Source organism: Canis lupus, chromosome 9 (assembly GCF_011100685.1).
Source record: "Canis lupus familiaris isolate Mischka breed German Shepherd chromosome 9, alternate assembly UU_Cfam_GSD_1.0, whole genome shotgun sequence".
NCBI classification, from domain to species: domain Eukaryota; kingdom Metazoa; phylum Chordata; class Mammalia; order Carnivora; family Canidae; genus Canis; species Canis lupus.
The window spans coordinates 40,634,086-40,651,857 of record NC_049230.1 but is presented as its reverse complement, the minus strand read 5'-3'; the positions used below and the strand labels follow the sequence as shown (position 1 = coordinate 40,651,857).

General features: G+C 54.7%; 1 protein-coding gene and 1 long non-coding RNA gene across 6 annotated transcripts in view; one reads left to right on the top strand and one right to left on the bottom strand.

Annotated features, from left to right (window-relative positions):
• Window positions 1-878: 878 nt before the first annotated feature.
• LOC106559310 lies at window positions 879-3,082 on the bottom strand. The gene is made up of 3 exons (XR_005364066.1): window positions 2,939-3,082; window positions 2,651-2,831; window positions 879-2,567 (listed from the first exon to the last, which is right to left on the bottom strand). It is a non-coding gene; the product is annotated as an uncharacterized LOC106559310 (long non-coding RNA).
• A 609-nt stretch (window positions 3,083-3,691) lies between these two features.
• The window catches only part of RHBDL3 (rhomboid like 3), a 46,933-nt gene continuing 32,852 nt past the window's right edge, over window positions 3,692-17,772 (top strand). The window contains exons 1-2 of one of the 5 annotated variants that reach the window (XM_038548150.1): window positions 3,692-3,814; window positions 5,399-5,422. In XM_038548150.1, coding sequence (XP_038404078.1) covers window positions 3,704-3,814; window positions 5,399-5,422 — 135 coding nt within the window. In that variant the 5' untranslated portion in view covers window positions 3,692-3,703. Of the gene's footprint in view, window positions 3,815-4,317; window positions 4,650-5,398; window positions 5,423-6,068; window positions 6,168-17,772 lie in introns of those variants that run through there. The other 4 variants (XR_005364685.1, XM_038548149.1, XM_038548151.1 and 1 more) reach the window with 4 other exon arrangements.

Below are 17,772 nucleotides of genomic sequence, written 5' to 3'. Positions count from 1 at the left end.
CCATTCCCTCCTCTGTCTGCAGAGTGGCCCTGAATGTGCTGGTCCTCAGGCTGTCCTAGGCTGGAGTGGCCCAGAAGCTATCAGATAGCCTGGCCACTCCCATCCCTCAGAGGGAGTCCCACTGCCCCCTGGGCAGCGAGGTGTACCTAGCTGCAGATTCCCAGGGGCCGAGGGGTGAAACAGGCTGGCTGATGAGGCTGAGGCTACCATGAAGTCTAAAGGGGAGAGTAGATTGTTACAGCCCACCTCTGAAGCCAGAGGGCCACTCTCCTTCCAGTGGGGGCCAGGGAAAGGGAAGCAGTGTCCTGACTGGAGGTTTCTGGTTAGCAGTTGGGAATTCTTTTCTAGGATACTTTTGGTGCATGCATGTGGGTGCAATGTTCCTGGGGCAGACAGAGAAACAAGACGCCCTACCCTAATTGCTGCTGTGCTCATGACCCCTTCCCTGGATGGCATCTCCCATCTTCCTATGCTCAGGCCAGTCTCCTCCTATCTTCCATGTTACAGCCGAAGGAAGTCTCTTTTTTTTTTTTCTTTTTTTAAAGATTTATTTATTTATTTGAGAAAGAGAGAAAGCAAGAGTGAGCACACAGTGGGGAGGGACAGAGGCAAAGGAAGAGAAGGATTTAAGCAGACTTTGTGCTGAGTGTGGAGCCTGACGTGGAGCTCAATCCCAAAACCCTGAGATCAGGTCATGATCTGAAATGAAGAGTCTGATACTCAACTGATTGTGCCATCCAGGCACCCCTGGAAGGGTATTTATTTATTTATTTATTTGAGAGAAAAAGAGAGCATATATGCATGTGTGTGAACAGGAGAGGGGCAGAGGGAGGCGCAGAGAGAGAGAGAGAGAATCTTAAGCAGATACCATGCCCACCATGGAGCCCAACGTGGGGCTGGATCTCACCCGCCTGAAATCATGACCTGAGCCAAAAATCAAGTCAGATGCCTAATTGACTGAGCCATCCAAGAACCCCCAGAAAGATCTGCTAAATTATTACTCTGCTGATCACAGTCCTTCTGTGCCTCCCCATAGACCTTAGGTAAAGTCAAAGCTCCTTTCTCAGGAAATCCACAGCCCTTTGCACTGTCCCTTCCAGGCTGGGCTCCTCACAGGAAGCACCCTGCCCTCATGGCCAGCCATGCCAGGTTCCTTATAGTTCCCGTGCCATACTACATTGCTTCACAGGCCCAGCCTGTGCCTGGGCTGTTCCCTCTGCCTAGAATGCCTTCTCTTCAGGTATCTCATTTTGCTTTGTTCTGGGGACATTTCCTTTAGCAAGTCTTCTTAGACCCTCAAGAAACCTGTCCTTTGGGTTTCTATACTCCTTTGGCCTTCCCTGGCTGTCACCTCCAGATAAACACTTTCTGGAGGGCAGGGTCCAGACCCTATTTATTTCTATATTCCTGAAGCTCTGCCACTGGCACTCAGTAGGAACTCAGTAAAAGTTTAGAGTACCAGGGCACCTGGGTGGCTCAGTGGTTGAGTGTCTGCCTTTGGCTCAGGGTGTGATCCTGGGGTCCTAGGATGGAGTCCTGCATTGGGCTCCCTGCAGGGAGCCCACTTCTCTCTCTGCCTATGTCTCTGCCTCTCTCTGTGTGTCTCTCATGAATAAATAATAATCTTAAAAATAAATAAAAATAAAAAATAAATGTTCAGAGGATGGAGCCTGCTGAGGTCCCTTCTACCTGAGGGTAGTATAGAGTTGGCGCTGCTGATAAGAGGTGCCCCTGGGCTGAAGAAACTGAAGGGGACCTGGGGTCAGAACACTGCCCAGGGCTGCTGGGCATCTCGGCAGAGTGGCTAATGCCTCTCTAAGCCCTTCTTCCCCTCACCTCACCCCAGGCTTCCTGGATGACTTGTCCAGTCCCAGAGATCTGAGTCTAACACAGGCAGCCCCCAGACAGGTCATGTAAATGATATCCAGAGGGTGGGGAGGAGGCAGTGATATTGACCTCAGAGCCCCATGCTTCCTTTTGTCCTTCTGGGCTTCTTTCCCCAAAGAAGTAGGCCTCTCTTCTGTCCCCCTGAAGGCTGTTTTCAAAATCACACCCTAGGCAGACAGTTTTATTTACAAGGAAATCTTGGCAGGATCTTGACTTGTTAGTAGAGTAGGGATGGGGGAGGGTGGTGAGAAACAAAAATAGTTGAAATGATCACACTTTCTGAAACCGAGATGAAAATTGGTGTCTGTAGCAAACTCACCTAATTAGAACGGAGTTAATTTCCTCCTCTGTGTTTAAGGGGAATAGTCATTATCGGGTGAGATGGTCACAGGTTGGATTCTGGGGTTGGGGTTGTGTGTCTGCTTTATGATGATGTGAGCATTAAATGCAACTTTCACCGATGGAAGAGTGTCCCTTTCTGACAGGAGGGTGGGGGGAGCAAAGACCAGTGAATAGGTGGGTGTTGGGTGATGGGAAGAGGACTGGAAGGGGACTGAGTGACCAGGAGTGAGTCCCTGGGCCTCTTGGGAGAGAGAGATGGCATCTGTCCCCGTGGACCACTGGACCAGTTTGCAGGCAGAGCCTCTGCTTCTGGGAGGCAGTCTCCTGGGAGCACTTTCCTGCGGGGAAACAACACCCCTTTTTAAAAAGATCCCCTGTTCCTCTGATCTGACTTCATTACTACTTGCTTTAGTTTCTTTACCTCCCCTCTCCCCGTTGGGCAGTTTTCTGGGCTTGCCTCTGTCAACCAGGTCAAATGCAGCCAGGGCACTGTCACAGGGCTCTCTTGCAGGGAGGACAAGATTGAAGATTTGGGGTCCCCGCCGGCCATCTCTGACTTCTCCCATCCCCGAATTACTGGGCGTCTCTGGACCTCCCAGAATCTGAGACCAAAGGGAGGGGAAGCGAGATTGAAGGGTGTTCGGGATCCAGTCCTCCCAGCATCCCGCCCCCAATTCACTCCCAGTTAACCCCGACGTCGCCAACTTACTGAAAGCCTCGCCCCTGCCTCCTTCACGCCTCCGCAGTCTCCAAGTGGTCGTTAACCCGGTGGGTCTTGGGGAGTGGGCACGGCCCCATCCAGGCCCCGAGACCGTCCCGGCCCGGGGTGGAGGCCGGCGGGAGCGCCGCACTCCCCCGCCCCCCACCCCCGGGCTGCGCGGCCACTCGCCCGCCGGCCCCGCCACAGCCCGGCCCCCGCCCCTCCCGACCGGTTTGGCTCCGGCCGTGGCGCCCAGGGGCTGGGGACGCGGGTCCCCGGGAGCAGCCCCGCCCCGCCCCGCCCCGCCCCGCCCGCGCCCCGCCCCGCCCCCGAGGAGTCCGCGGGGAGGAGGAGACTCGCGCGCAGAGCGGGGGCCGCGGGGAGCGGGAAGGGAGCGCGGGGAGCGCGCGGGGAGCGCGGGGCCGGGGCCAGCCCAAGGGCGCCCTCGGCCCGGAGCCTGCGCGGGGGCCGGGGCGGAGGCGGGGGCCGGCGGGCCGCGGCGCGGAGAAGTTTGGCGGCGGGAGGCTGGGCGTCCCGCGGCGGCGAGGCTGCGAGGCGGCGAGGCGGCGGCGCGGGGGCCGGGGCCATGGGGGCGGGCGCGGGCGCGGGCGCGGGCGGCTGGGCTGGCGCGGAGGCGGAGGCGGAGGCGGAGGCGGAGGCGGCGCGGCGCGCTCAGAGCCCCCGGAGCGGCGCGGCCGGCGCGGCGCGAAGTTAGCCCGGCGCCCGGGACGAGCCCCGCAGCCGCCCGCCCGCCCGCCCCGAGCTCGCGCCGGCATGGGCGAGCACCCCAGCCCGGGCCCCGCGGTGGCCGCCTGCGCCGAGGCGGAGCGCATCGAGGAGCTGGAGCCCGAGGCCGAGGAGCGGCCGCCCGCGGCGCCGGAGGACGTGAGTGCCCCTTCCCCGGCCCGGGCAAACTTTCTGGGGGCCCGGAGGGGGAGCTGCCCCCGTCTCGCCCCCGCGGGGCCACTTGGAGGTTTCAAGGTGACGCGGGAGCGCCCCGGATTGGCCGGGTCCCCGCGGGCGGGAGGGGGCGGAGGGACCGGTGTCCCCAGACGCGCGCCACCCCCGCTCGGGCTCGGGCTCGGGCTCCGGCTCGGGCTCCGGCTCCGGCTCCGGCTCGGGCTCCGGCTCCGGCTCGGGCGCGGGCTCGGCGGCTTCCCCGCGGGACGCAGCCGGCCGCTGCGCAGGGGACCGGTCGGCCGCGGAGCCCTCTCCCCGCGGCTGGTGCAGTGCCCGGGACACGGCGTTTTCCCGCAGAGGCGGCCGCGTCGCAGCAGGGACTCCGCTCCCCTCCCCTCCCCTCCCCTCCCCTCCCACTCGCGACCTGCGGGCCCCCGGGGCCCGGGGAAGCAGCGAGCGCCGCAGAGTCCGCGGACCTGGCCGCGCCGGCCGGTCTGGCCACCGCCTTGCTCCCCTCCGAATTAGCAACCTCCCGGCACCTGCCCCGGCGCGACACGGATTGAAATGCCCGCCGGCCCCAGCCCCCGGACCCGGCCGGAGGACGGAGCGTGCCGGGAGCGGTGTTGCTTCCAGAAAAGAGCCCGGGAGTCCCAGACCGGGTCTAGCGCCAGCGACGGTCCGCGGGGCGAGGATGGGGAGGGGCTGCCCCAGAGGGCTTCCCTGCCATCTGCCGCGGGAGTCTCCTTCCCTCTGGCCGGGGGAGCCCTGGGAGCTGCAATTGCTTCAGCTACTCGCTCCTGAGGTTAACCTGCAAACAGAGGTGACAGACTGGAGACTCTCTGCCCTGCCGTAGCCCTCCCTCTGCCAGGGTAGGGAAATGGAGTGAAGCCAGGACCCTAAGCCACAGCGAATGAGCCTCAGGGGAGCTTCACCTCTTCCCTCCCCTTGGGCTGCCTGGGTTAAACCCCTCACCTGCTTCTGGCCCCAAGCCCCAGTACCCCCCCTCTCATACATTGGGCACTTAGACCCAGCCTTGGAAGAGGCCGGTTAGATTTCGGGGCATTCCGGAGACCCCTCCTCCCAAACTGCAGGCAAAGGTTAGTGTTTATTCAGGGCTGAGTTGTCCAGAGTAAAGGGGTCTCTGGCCCCCCGCGAGCTGAGGCTACTGCAGCAGGGGGTGCGCTCCCCGGTGTGGGAGTAGACATGGACACAAGCTTTAGACAGAACTTATTAGAGGCCCTTGGACAGAGTGGGACGCCTTTATTTAGTAATTGTTGAGAATCCCCCTCCTTCAGCTTATTCCTCCTCCCGCCTGTCTCCAAGAGAGGGACAACCCCCCCCCCCCACCTCAGTTCCCTCTCTTTGCTTAGTGCAGCCTCATTTGGGGAGCTCTTCCCAGGTTTCCCCTGGTGTCTTGAGGGTTCCTGAGTCTGGGGAGCAGATGGGAGGCTATGCCAGAAATATCAGGGGGCTAGAGAGACCTTGGTGATAAGTGTGTGTTTCTCTCTCCCTCTGTCTCTCTCTCTCTCTCCTCTTCCTTTTCTTCTGCATGGCCTCCCTCTCTACAAGCACTGGAAAGTCCTGTTTGATCAGGTACGTGAGCAGTTAAATCCCCCCACTTCCTTCCAGCCCTCCCCACAATCAGTCTCCCTGCCTGCGTGGGCTTCCCTAGCTCCGCACTCCTGAGACGGTGACGTTGGGGGGAGGCGTGGCTTAGTGCATCTGTGAAACTGATCGACAGGGCTCTCCACGGCTCTCCAGGTTCCAGGAGTAGGCGGTGGGCTCCCCTGAGAGATCCTTCCCTGCCTCCTCCTCCCAACTCGGCCTCACCAGAGCTGGGTTTATACCATGTAGAAATTGCACAATAGGTATTGGAAGCCTGGGACATTCCCCGTATGCCTGGGGAGACCGCAGCCCGGACTGGGGAGGTGGGGGAAGGGCTTAGGTTAACATCCCGTCTCCTTCTTTACCTCCACCTTCAAAGATCCCTGGCCACCACTGAAGTCAAACCTCTGCTGTCCTTGGAGGGTGACTCACAGTTTGAGCTCTTTTGAAAGCTGACTCTAACTTTGCGGCAGGGGTGAGAGAGTTCTGTGAAATAGTGTGTGATTGTTTGCAACGCCTGGAGTCTAGATGTGCGGAATGGTGTTGGGAATGCCAACTTTGGAATCTGTTGCTGGACATTCGACCTTCAGCAAGGAAACGGTTTCTTTGTTGCTTAGTACCGGTGCTAAGCGCTTATGTACATTCCCCTCTCCATTCCACCACATGCAGAGGAGAGGAGGCCAGGGATGTCCCAGCACAGGGGAAGTGGCGAGTGCTGTGGTCCTGCAGTGATGTAAGCATGATTGTGCCATGAAGTATGTGCAACTTTAAGAGCCCTGCTGGGTTGGAGGAGAAGAAGCTGAGGAAGTAGCTTGGACCAGACCTTATCCTATTGTAGGCAGTGGGGTGCTGGCAAAAAAAAAAAAAAAAAAAACAAACCTGACAGCTTGGGCTTCAGACAAATTTAGTGTGAGGAACCTACCAAAGGCTGGTGCCCAGGTGGTCCTGAAAGCTGAGAAGTCATGGCAGGCCAGAGGCGGGGCTTGGGGGGTGTCATCCACCTTAGCGGGAGTTTTGGCTGTGGTTTGGGGAACATCCACCGGCTCCTGTCCCAGTGGGGTGGTGCATCTCTCCCTCTGCTCCCACGGGACACCCACTCTCCCTCCAGTTCCTAAGAGCACAGCAGCTGCTGGCCTGCTGCCCTGAGGCAGGAGGGGCCGTCTGCTGCCACCGTACCGCGACCAGCAGGCTGCCAGCCCTTCACACCTCCTGCCAGATTTAGAATCAGAACCTAGAACAAAGTGTATCGTTTCTTTTCCCTCTGTGTCTTTCTCATTTGATTAATTTTCTGTGTGTGTTTACATTTGAAAAGGAACTATTTGGGTGAATGGAGAAAAACTTTTAGTATGAAGAATTTGGAGCAGAGAGAGGAGAGAACATGTAGCAACTAATATTCTCTGGTGGTCTGGGAAATCCATTTTCTGTGTTCCCCACATCCCACAGGGAGGTCCCTAGTGTCACAGAGAGCATCTCCCTGCTTCTAGAAGGGCCCACCCAGAAACCACGCCAGACAGACAAAATAAATTCTAGGAAAGAAACTACCAAAGTACTCCAGGCAAACCATTTTTTCTCACAGTGAGTTCAGCCTTATGTCTATTCCCCATCTGTCATGTGACATTAGAAGCCCATTTGTGGGGGCGCATGGGTGGCCCAGTTGGTTAAGTGTCTGACTCTTGGTTTTGGTTCAGGTCATAATCTTGAGGTCATGGGATCCAGCCCCACATCAGGCTCCATGCTCAGTGAGGAGTCTGCTTGTCCCTCTCCCTCTGTTCCTCCACCTACTTGCATGCACTCTCTCTAAAATAATAAATAAATAAATATTATTTTATTTTTAAATTTTAAAAAATATTATTTATTTATTTATTCATGAGAGACATAGAAAGAGAGAGAGAGAGAGAGAGAGAAAGAGAGAGAGGCAGAGACACAGGCAAAGGGAGAAGCAGGTTCCACGCAGGGAGCCTGATGTGGGACTCGATCCCGGGTCTCCAGGATCAGGCCCTGGGCTGAAGGTGGTACTAAACTGCTGAGCCACCTGGGTTGCCATATATGTGTGTGTGTGTGTATATATATATATACTTTTTTTTTTTTTTTTTTTTAAGGAAGAAGCAGCCCATTTTTGTCACCTTCCTTTCTATGGGTGATTTGTGTTTAAGGAGAGCTGAGCTGCTCCTGAGCGGGGCTTGATCTCTGGCAGAGATCCAGTGCCTCTGTGTTCCTTGCCCCTACTTCGTGAAGCTGCCCCTGGACCATTCCCCAGTATGCCAACTGGAGAGTAGGTATGAAGCTTCACCAAGGAGCGTGCAACTTCAGGATCCAAGGTTATTCAGAACTTGGAAGGGTTTTCCCCTTGCCTCTTCCTGTGGGCCTGCTTAAAGATAGGACTTGGGGATTGGGGAACTTGGTGCATTTAGGACTGAATATTTGACTGGGGGTTGAAGTAGCCCCCAACCACCTCATACAGAAATAGACAGCCCTGACCAAACTGTTGTCAGTGGGGTAGGGTTCATGACACCTGTCCGTCCCTGCAAGGTGAGGTGTTCCTCTTTCAGAGGTTGATGGAATGAGAAGCTGGCTCCAGTAGGTCCTCCTTTCTTTCCTTGGTCAAGGGAACAGCAGTGATCACCCAGTTTCAAACTGGAACCTGTTGGAACTTCCCCCCAGGCTTTAGGAATGGCATTGTACCCATTGTTCCCTCTGCTGTCTGGTTCTTGTTTTTTTTTTTTTTTTTGCTGTCTGGTTCTTCAGCACATAGACTAGCTTTCACCCAGCCCGAAGTTAATTAAACCCCAAGAACTAGGGATGCCTGGATGGCTCAGGGGTTGAGCATCTGCCTTTGGCTCAGGATGTGATCCTGGGATCCAGGATCTAGTCCTACACTGGGCTCCCCTCCAGGACCCTGCTTCTCCCTCTGCCTATGTCTCTGCCTCTCTCTGTGTGTCTCTCATGAATAAATAAATAAAATCGTAAAAAAGACAAAAACCCAAGAACTAGAAGTCATGACCTTAGCCTGTTGGTCTGATGTGGTCACCCCTCAACTAAATAGTCAGGATGCCTTTTGTGGGAGTTGGAAGTGGAGAAAACGGGTGACCCCAGTCCTGTGGAGGTTTACCTCCCTCCCCCTTCCCTCTTGTGGGAATTTGTCTGTCCTGCTCAAGCAGGAGAGTAGCATGCCATCCATCCTCACCCCACCCTGGACTTCTTCCCCATGGATCTCAGAAGTTGTAGCAGGCAGGAAACCTGCACGTCATCACTTCAACCCCCAGACATTCCATATGCTTTGTTTCCTATTTCCACTTCTGCTTGAGGGAATTATCTTTTCATATGCTTGGGATCTTAATGGTTTTCCTAAGTATTAGATTTTAAAGTTACCTAAATATGAGTCTGTTGTCATAGTGTACTATCATGGTACAAAATGTCTTACTTTTCGACAGTGAATCTGCTGAGCTTTTCCTTCATGATTCCTTCTTTTGCTTTGGACTCAAGACAGGCTTCAACCCTCTTTATTTTAAAAAAAATTTTTAAATGTTATTTACTTATTTATTTACTTAAACAATTTCTACTCCCCACGTTGGGCTCAAACTCACGACCCTTAGACCAAGAGTCTCACACTCTTCCGACTGAGCCAGCCAGGTGCCCCAGTCTTCATCCCTTTTTAGATCTTACAAATAATGCACTTCTATTTCCTACCAGTTTTTCTGTGATTGAAGAAGTCATCTGGCCCTTTACTCCATCCAGACATTTTTCCTATCCAGTTATGCCAACACTTACTAAGAAACACTTACTTTAATGTGTTTGGAAAGTTTTATCACTTGGTAAATTTTTATACGTGGTTCTGTTTATTTCTCATCTATTGCCCTGATATTTGTAATTTTGCACAAGTAATGTGCCCTTTGGTCCTGGCTTTATGCTGTTCCACAGGCTCTTCTTTTTCAGGTTATGCTTTGATAGTCTCACTCTTTGTCCCTTCCTGACCCCAGGGAGGTGCCCTCAGGGATCAATTCTAAATGTGCTACAACCAGCACACAGAGCAACTTAGCCTGCTGGGTACAGGACCCTGGATTTGGAGTCAGAGAGACCTGGCTTCGAACCTTGCTGACTTTGTGACTGAGGCCAAGTACATTAGCTCTCAGCCTCAGTTTCCTCATTTGTAAAACAAGGATGGTAATCTTGAACTCCAGGGTCAACTGTGGGAATGAAACTGAAGTGGAGACTCTTTACAATGTCTGATACCGAGTGGACATTTGACAGCTGTCTCTTAACTGGCAATCAGAATTTGCTGGAAGAAGCATAGGGCTGCTTCTGAGATCCAGACCCCCACAGGGAAGGCAGTGGCCTCTCTAAACTGGCTCCTTCCCAATCCAGGCTCCTGGAAAGACAGCCACTTCTGAGCCCAGAGGATTTTCCTGTTTGCTTTCCCCAAGTGTCTCCCCTGATGGTCCCCTTCTCTCAAGCCTGGGGTCTTCCCTGAAGCCCCCTGAAGAAGCCAGCTTGATAGGGTTGACCCTGAAGCCCAGTTCATTTGCAGTTCTCCTGCAAGCTGGCTTAAGTTGCAGGAGCTGAAAAAAAAAAAAAAGGTTCAGATGGGGCCACTGAATGGATTAGCGAGAGGTCACAGAGGAAATAACTGTCACAGAGACAGGGCATTGATGGTAGCCCCCCCCCCCCCCCCCCCGCAACACATGATTAGCCAGCAGAAAGAGGTTCCCAGAGAAGGACAAAGCCATGGGTTTGACTGGAGCTCTTGCTTAGGCTCTGTACCTCCAACCCCTTATCAGGTGGCCTCCAGGGCCCTTGAGGCCATGGATGTCCCTTTACCACAAAGCCAGCTTTCTTATTCTGATCCTGCCCCAGTGACCCTGGCAGTCATGCTGAATGAACCCTTTTATCCCTGACCACTCCCAGAAATACATTTGATGGCAGTTGAGCAATGAGGTCAAGGGATCTGAGATTGTATGTTGGTTGCCACACGACAGGCACACATGTGTTCAAGCAGATGATGCGTCAGACTGGCCCCGCCTGTGTTATTTTGGGTTCAAATGTCTTCCCCACAAGCAGGCCCTGACTGTGGGGCTGCCTTGCTCATGCTGGCCACTCTGGGGCTGCTACCACCTCGAAGACCTAATAGGTTAGTAGAAGGTTGGTGGAAGCATCGTACCCAATCTGCTCATTTTGCAAACTCAGAAACAGAGGTGAGTGGCCTTCTGAGATCACTTGGTGCAGTCGTATCAGAGCTGGGACTAGAGCCCGGTTCTGTTCCCCTCTGACCTGTGTTCCCGCCACCAGGCCTTGCAGACTTCCATTTGCTTACTTAGTGCCCTGAGTGACTAGGGCAGCGGAGAGTTCACACATCTGGCTCCAGTCCCAGTTCTACTCTCAGCTGTGTGGCAACAGGCAAGCCTGGTGACCTCTCAAGCTTCTGTTGTCCCATCTGTACGCTGCCTAGAATACCACCCTTCCCTCAGGGTTGGGTGAAGCCCAGGAGCTAGCATGTATGTGCACTTGGCACAGTACATAGTGAGCCTTGGCAGTCGTGTCATGTTACTGGAATTTAAGAGAATTGATGCTGTTTTCAAAAGAACCTCTGATATGTAATAGCTATAAGTGGCCAATCAAAGTGTCCAGGTCCCCAGGCTAGGGTTCCTTCTACCCTATTGAGCTGGCTTCTTCAGGACAGGAGCTGGAAATCCACATTCCTTCTGAACTTTCCATAGGGAAAGAAGAGAAGCTTTGGGACAAAGGCTGCCTGGGATGGGGGTGACGCTCAAGTGTCCCCTCTGCTCACAGGCTGGATGCTTGCATGGCTGAGGGTGAAGGGCCTGGCCATCAGTGACTAGAGCCCAGAGCCAGCTTCCTCTGCCTGGTGGTCCATTTGGCAGTTCCTAGTGGTCTTCTGTGTTACGGAAATGGGCCCATGTGTATCTTGAGTTGTGAACAGCCAGGGGTAGCCACCATCTCTGTCTCAGCAGCTTTTCTGAAGCAAGTTACAGGTTTGAGTCAGTAAATATTTCTTTGAGAGAGCAAATATTGAGTGCCTACTGCATGTACATATGTCCTCATCTCCTTTTGATCTTTCAGAAGCTCTGTGAAGTGAGAAGTACTATCCCCTCTTTACAGAGGAGGAAGCTGAGGCCCAAGAGGGTGGGGCTTGCCCAGAGACACAAAGCAAATGAGGGTCCTCTGCAGAAGGGGTTATCTGTAGTTTGTCCACAAGGCTTCGGGTGGCTTCTGAAACAGGGTGGAGGGCCCCAGGAGGTGAAAGTGTTTGGTGACCCGTTTATGCTACCTGCCTGGCTCCCACTCCCCTGCCTCTTGGATCTCTCAGCCCTCTCTTTTCTGAGGAATGAGGGACCCTTCTGTGGCTTCCAAGAGAAGCAGTAGGAGGAAATGGGTTTAGGCTGAAGGGAGGGATGGGGCAGATGTAAAGCCCCTGACCCTTGCTCGGACCCAACCCCACCCCTCCCTGCCTGTGGCTTCCTCTCTGGGCTGGGATGCCTGCCTTTGTGGCCATGACTCAGCTTTAGTCCCTAGGCCGCTGGGATGGCTCTGCCTGGATGAGTCAGCGCAGGCAGGGCAGTACGTCCGCTCCTGGGGACCCAAGGGACCTGCCTCTGAGTCCCAGCCCCCAGCTGCCCTCTCAGAGTCTCTAAGGCCTTCCTTGGGGGGCTCTGAAAGAGGGCATGCAGGGGCTTCCAAGAGGCTCTCAGGGTGGAAAGAGACAAAGCCTGGAGGAAAGAGCCAGCGCCCACCCCTCATTGCCCTCCTAACCCCAGTTTCCTGCATGGGAGTTGGGGGGAGCTTGAGCACTCTTCCCCTCCAGCCCAGGTGTTGAGAGAGTTGGGTGGTTTTGGAAACATGCCCATTATCCAGCAACTCAGCCTGGATTCAGGCCAGGATACCCGCTTCTCTGCTAAGGGAAAGGTGTTCTAGCTCCCCAACCAGCCTGCCAACCTCAGAGCCAGATTCAGCTGTTTGACTTATGGGGAGGAGGGATGCTTAGGAACCCATATGGGGCTTCTGGGAGAAACCTCTTGAGAGGGATGAGCTGCCTCCCCCCTAGACCCCTTCCCTGGCAGCTGAAAGAACAGAAATAATACAGCTGGGAATCCTAGAATCACAGAAGCTTCTCTAGCTGTCAGAGGCCTGGCTTGCCCAAATCCCAGGGGAGCACAAGGGTCCCTTGTGCATCCATGTGGGGTGACCCAAGGACAGGAGGGTCAGAACTCGGGCTTCAGGAACTGGTCTCTCTTCTTCCCAGGGAGGCTTGATGTCTGAAAATCCACTCCAGCCCCAGCTTGAGCAAGCCAGATGGTGCCCCACTCCACTCACTGGGAGGGCCTCTGGACTAGCTGTTTATCTCTGTGTACCTCAGTTTCCAAATCTGTTAAATGGGATTAATCACACTCACTCTAGATTTGGTGTGAGAATAAAAGAATAAAAAAAGAAAAGGAACATAAGAATAAATATCTTATTAAGATATCTGTGAAAAATCTGTATTTCAGAGTCAGGGGGAGAAGTCAGGGACTGATGTGAGGGGATTTTCTTTATGGGGAGAATTAGCATCCTCATTTGCAAGGAAGGAGAACCAGAGGAGAAAGCTGCTACTCCCTAAACCTCACCTCCTGACCTCAGCAGCTGCACGCCTGGACCTAATTTATGGGGCAGTCAATATCCATAATGGGCCAGAGTCCCCTGGTGGGCTCTGCCTGTTGGGTGGGGACAGCTCTGCTGAGCCATAAGCCCCTGAGTAGCCTCGTTAATTCATCTCTGCTCAGAAGCCGGGTAATGATGCAAGGAAAAGCAGATGAGGCTTGGTAACAGTTCCCAAAGTGGGAGGGGCAGCTCCCTGTACTTTCCCCTGCCCCTCGCATGCATGCCATGTGGTCACTTCCCAGGGCTCATTCTGTCTTGGAGGGCAGTGAGAAGACACTGGGGCCAGTGTTCCCTAGATCCAGGTCCCAACCTTCCAGAGTGGAGGGGTCTCCTGGTCTCTACCAGGATGGCATTCCAGGTGCTGCCTTCGGAGTCCTTGCAGGTACCCACACCCTTCACTGACCTCCTGGGCCTCTCTACATCAGGGAGAGGGAGTGGGTTGTCGTGGGAGCAGGAAGGGAATTCGAGTGCTGGGAATAGGGGCCAGACGTGTAATTGTCCTGGAAATGCAGTTTGTCCAATTCACACATACATAATAGATATAAAATAAGTACGTTCCTTTCTTTCCCTTACGCTTCACTGCTGCTGGGTAAACTCTGAAGCCTTGGCCCGGCTCCCTGGCTGGCGGCAGGAGGTGGGGATGGGAACGTGGCGCCGCTGTCCTGGGTGCTGACCAGGTGGATCCTGGCTCCCGCAGGGCTGTTCCCAGAGAGCTCAGCCCAGCCTTCCCTTAGGCCAATCCCTGATTCTTAGGCCTCTCCCTCCCAGGCAGGGCAGCGTCCCGTCCCCCTCAGCCCTTGGGTTGCGGCCTGGGGCCTGCAGACTTCTAACTGCTGGAGGCCTCCAGACACAGCCAGCGGCAGACTTGAGGGCCTTTGCTGCTCAGGAAATGGAGATGAAAGGGTGATTTGGAACCATGAACAGAGGGGCTGGGTGCCACAAATGGAAGAAATGACTCCATGGACTCATGCATTTTTCCCTAAAAGTGTTCTATGGCATGCTGCTGTGGAAAATATGATGCTCAAAGGTCAAATAAGTTTGGGAAATGCCAGGCTGAGCAAAACCAGACGGGTCTCTTTGCTGTGAGAATCTCAGTATGATTTGATGCATCAGGACCTTCCAAAAGAGCTTCCCAAACTTGTGAGACCTTGGAACCCTTATTTTAGACACCATCTTGGGCCTGGTGTTCCACAAAACACACATGGGGAAACTCTGAGCCAGGGGCTATATTTCATATGCAAGACAGAACAAATACAAGGAAGGGCAAGACTAGGGCAGGTTCCCACGGAGGAACCCCGGACTGTTCCCATCTTGACCACTAACTCATGCTGTAACCTCGAGCTAGTTTTTTTGCTCTCTATACCTGTTTCCCTGTCCAGAAAATGAGGTGTGACGCCTCCAGGCACATGGTTGATCCTTGGTAAATATTTGTTAAATGAACAAAGGTAGGATTGGACTGGAGTCTCTCAAACCATTTTTAGCCATTTTGCCCCAATGATAGGAGAGTGCAGGCCCTGGGCCCCTCACCTGGATTTGAATTTGTCTGCACCAACTACTGGCTGTTCAGACGTGGTCAACTCAACTCTCCATGCTTCATTTTCCCTTCCTGTCAAATGGAGCTTGTAATAGTGTCGACCTCAGAATTTTGTTGTGAGAGGTAAATGGGGGACCACCTAATTTATCATCCAGATCAGGACCATTTTGAGGGTGAAAGGGGTGCTGGCAATAATCATGCTCAGGCAGGAGATCTCAGGCAAACCAGGACCTGGGGTGAGCTGAGGTTTCAGTGACGGCCTGATACTTAGCAGCCATTCTACGTATTTGTAGCTTCTAACATGTTCAATCGAGTGCTATGCAGAAGGCCAGTATGTCAAACAGCTCCAGGGTGGGGTCTGCTCAGTAACTCCCTCCCATCCTCTCAAGGGCCTCAGAGCCCCTAAAATTCTGCAGAGCGATTTGAGAACCGTAGAGATTCCTTTCAGCTCTCCTGGACCATAAATTCGGATTCTCCAGCCTGCTGTTCCTCTCCCCACTGTCGCTAGGTCCCTCCGACAGCACAGATCTCACCCTCAGAGTGAGTTGCTTCATCCTGATCCCAAATCTCCCATCAGTCCTTTGACCAAGGAGAGAAGGTTGGTTGCCCCCAGGGGCTGTATGGGTTGTAGATTTCTCTCCCCAGCCCCCATTTACATATGGTGTGCTTATATGTACAGGGATGGGGATGGACCCCCTTATGTCACCCTAAGAAGGGAGAGTTCCTACCATGTGATTGAAGAGAAACTGAGGCAGCATGGTTAATGATCTGCCCAAGATGGCACAGCAGCTGGGAGAGCAGGGTACCTGTGGAAACTCTCCCCTCACTCCTTGCCCCAGAGAGGGGAAGAAGGAGCCCTAAGTGTCCACAGTCCAGAATGTGGTGGGTTCTTTTCCCAGGCTGGGTCATGAGGGCATCAGGAAGGGGTCCAGGTCAGGAGATGGGGTATGTGACCGGGTGTGTGTGTGGGGGGGAGGGGGCAGGCTGGGGAAAACTGGCTACCTGGAGGATTAAGGGGCCAGAGGGCTGGGTGGTGGTGGGATTAAACGTCCCTGAAGAGCCTCTGGCAGCTCTTTTCATGGCGGTGGCAGGTGGGCGGAGCCGAGGGAGGGTCAGTGCTCCCTCGGGGCCTTTCTCTCCCCCTGCCCCCAGCAACCTCCTCTCTAGGCTGAATGTGGCCTTGGCCTGCCCCTGCCTTCCACAGTGCTGGGCCCTATTCAGGAGGCAGCTGCAGGATGCTCCTGACTCCTGGCTCCCTGCTGGGCCCCTGCCTGTGGCCCTTTCACAGCCCGCTGCCCCAACCCCCTACACACACACACACACACACACACACACACACACCAGCCCTAGTCCCTGCTGCCTCGAACCCATCCAGCCCAGGCCTCACCCTGAGAGCGACCCACTGCTAAAAGTGGATGAATCCAGGGTGTGGGGCGCATGGCATGTGGGGAGCTTTGGGGCCTTCCGCACATTATTAACAAGGAAAATTGCATTTGTAGAGTTGTTTTTCCCCAAGGCTCCAAACCACGGACCCTAGCCCTCATACAGGCCTTTGAAGGAGCCCCAAAGGCAGGAAGTGTGCCCAGGAGGGCCAGCCAGGCCCCCATGATAGGAGTGCTTCCTGCTTCACTTTGAATGAGGTAGGAAGAGTTGGACACTGCGTCCCTGCCGCCCTCGGCCCTGGGGAGCCACTGCCCTGTGTCTGCTCTAACCCGCCACAATCTGAGGGGACGCTGGGCATGCTTGATAGATGAGGCAATTATGCCTTGAGAGGTTTACTCTAAATTATACAAACTAGTTAGTGGCTGGAATGGGATTTTGCCTTGCTCCCTGCAGCCCCCTTTAGAAGCCCTCAGTCCTCTTCTGGGGTGAGAGGACCTACCGCTGTCCGCCTTCTGCTTGCTCTCCCTGATTCTTTCTCCCTTTTTTTTTTTTTTAAGATTTTATTCATTTATTCATAGAGACACACACAGAGAGAGAGAGAGGCAGAGACACAGGCAGAGGGAGAAGCAGGCTCCATGCAGGAAGCCCGACGCGGGACTCGATCCCGGGTCTCCAGGACCACGCCCTGGACCAAAGGTGGCGCTAAACCGCTGAGCCACCCGGGCTGCCCTCTTTCTCCCTTTGTCTCCCTGTCTCTGCCTCCTGCCTGCCCCTGTGCCCCATGCTCACTGTCTGCCTCTGCTCTTGCCCTCATCTTCCCTGGTGGTGGGGGCAGAAGGTGTCCTCTGTGCAGCCAGCCCTTCCCTGCCTCTCCCTCCCTGCTAGGCACCCTCCTTCATCCCTGAGGCCTCATTATTAGGGTAGTGATGACCCCCATTGTCTGGCTTGTCTGGCCCTGGCATGAAAGGTAGAGTTTTGGCAGAGAAGGGAGACTCGGCCTGTTTCCAGCTCATTCTCTGTAGTCTGGAGCCTGTAATGTGCTTGGGGCAGGACTGGAGGGGGGTGGGGGCTCCTGGAGCCACAGGGCAGCCCCTGTCACTAGGACAACAGCAGGGAGCCCTGGAGGGGGAGGGAGACCCGGGGAGCAGGTGGTTCTTTGTCTGGAGCTGGAACAAGGGAGAGGGGCCCTAGCCTGATCCCAGTCCTCCACCCCGCTGCCCTCCCAAGCCTCTGAGGCAGCCCCTGGGAGGGGATTGGTGTTCTTGCTCTTGAATGAGAGGCCACTGAGCTTTCTCCCTCAGACCATGTCAGGAGAGACTCCATGCTGTGGGCATATCTCTTCCCCCACTGCAGTGCTCATGGGGGGTGGTCATGGGGGAGAGTGGATTTTCCCCAGATTCAGGGTTGCTTCTCCACCTCTACCCCTCACCCCCGTCATAGCCCACCTAGCACAAGCGGCCACGTGAGGCCATGCCAGTGAGTCAGTGGTCTGTGTCAGTCTGCGGGAATACAAGGGGTCCCAAGCACCCAAGGGAGACCTTCGCTGGCTATCATTTCCCTTTCCTGATTCAGCTCTCACTTTTTTTTTTTTTTTTTTTTTTTTTTTTAGATTTTATTTATTCATGAGAGAGAGAGAGAGAGGCAGAGACACAGGCAGAGGGAGAAGCAGGCTCCCTGTGGTGAGCCCAATGCAGGACTCCATCCCAGGACCTCGGGATCACGCCCTGAGCCAAAGGCTCAACAGCTGAGCCACCCAGGCGTCCCAAGCTCT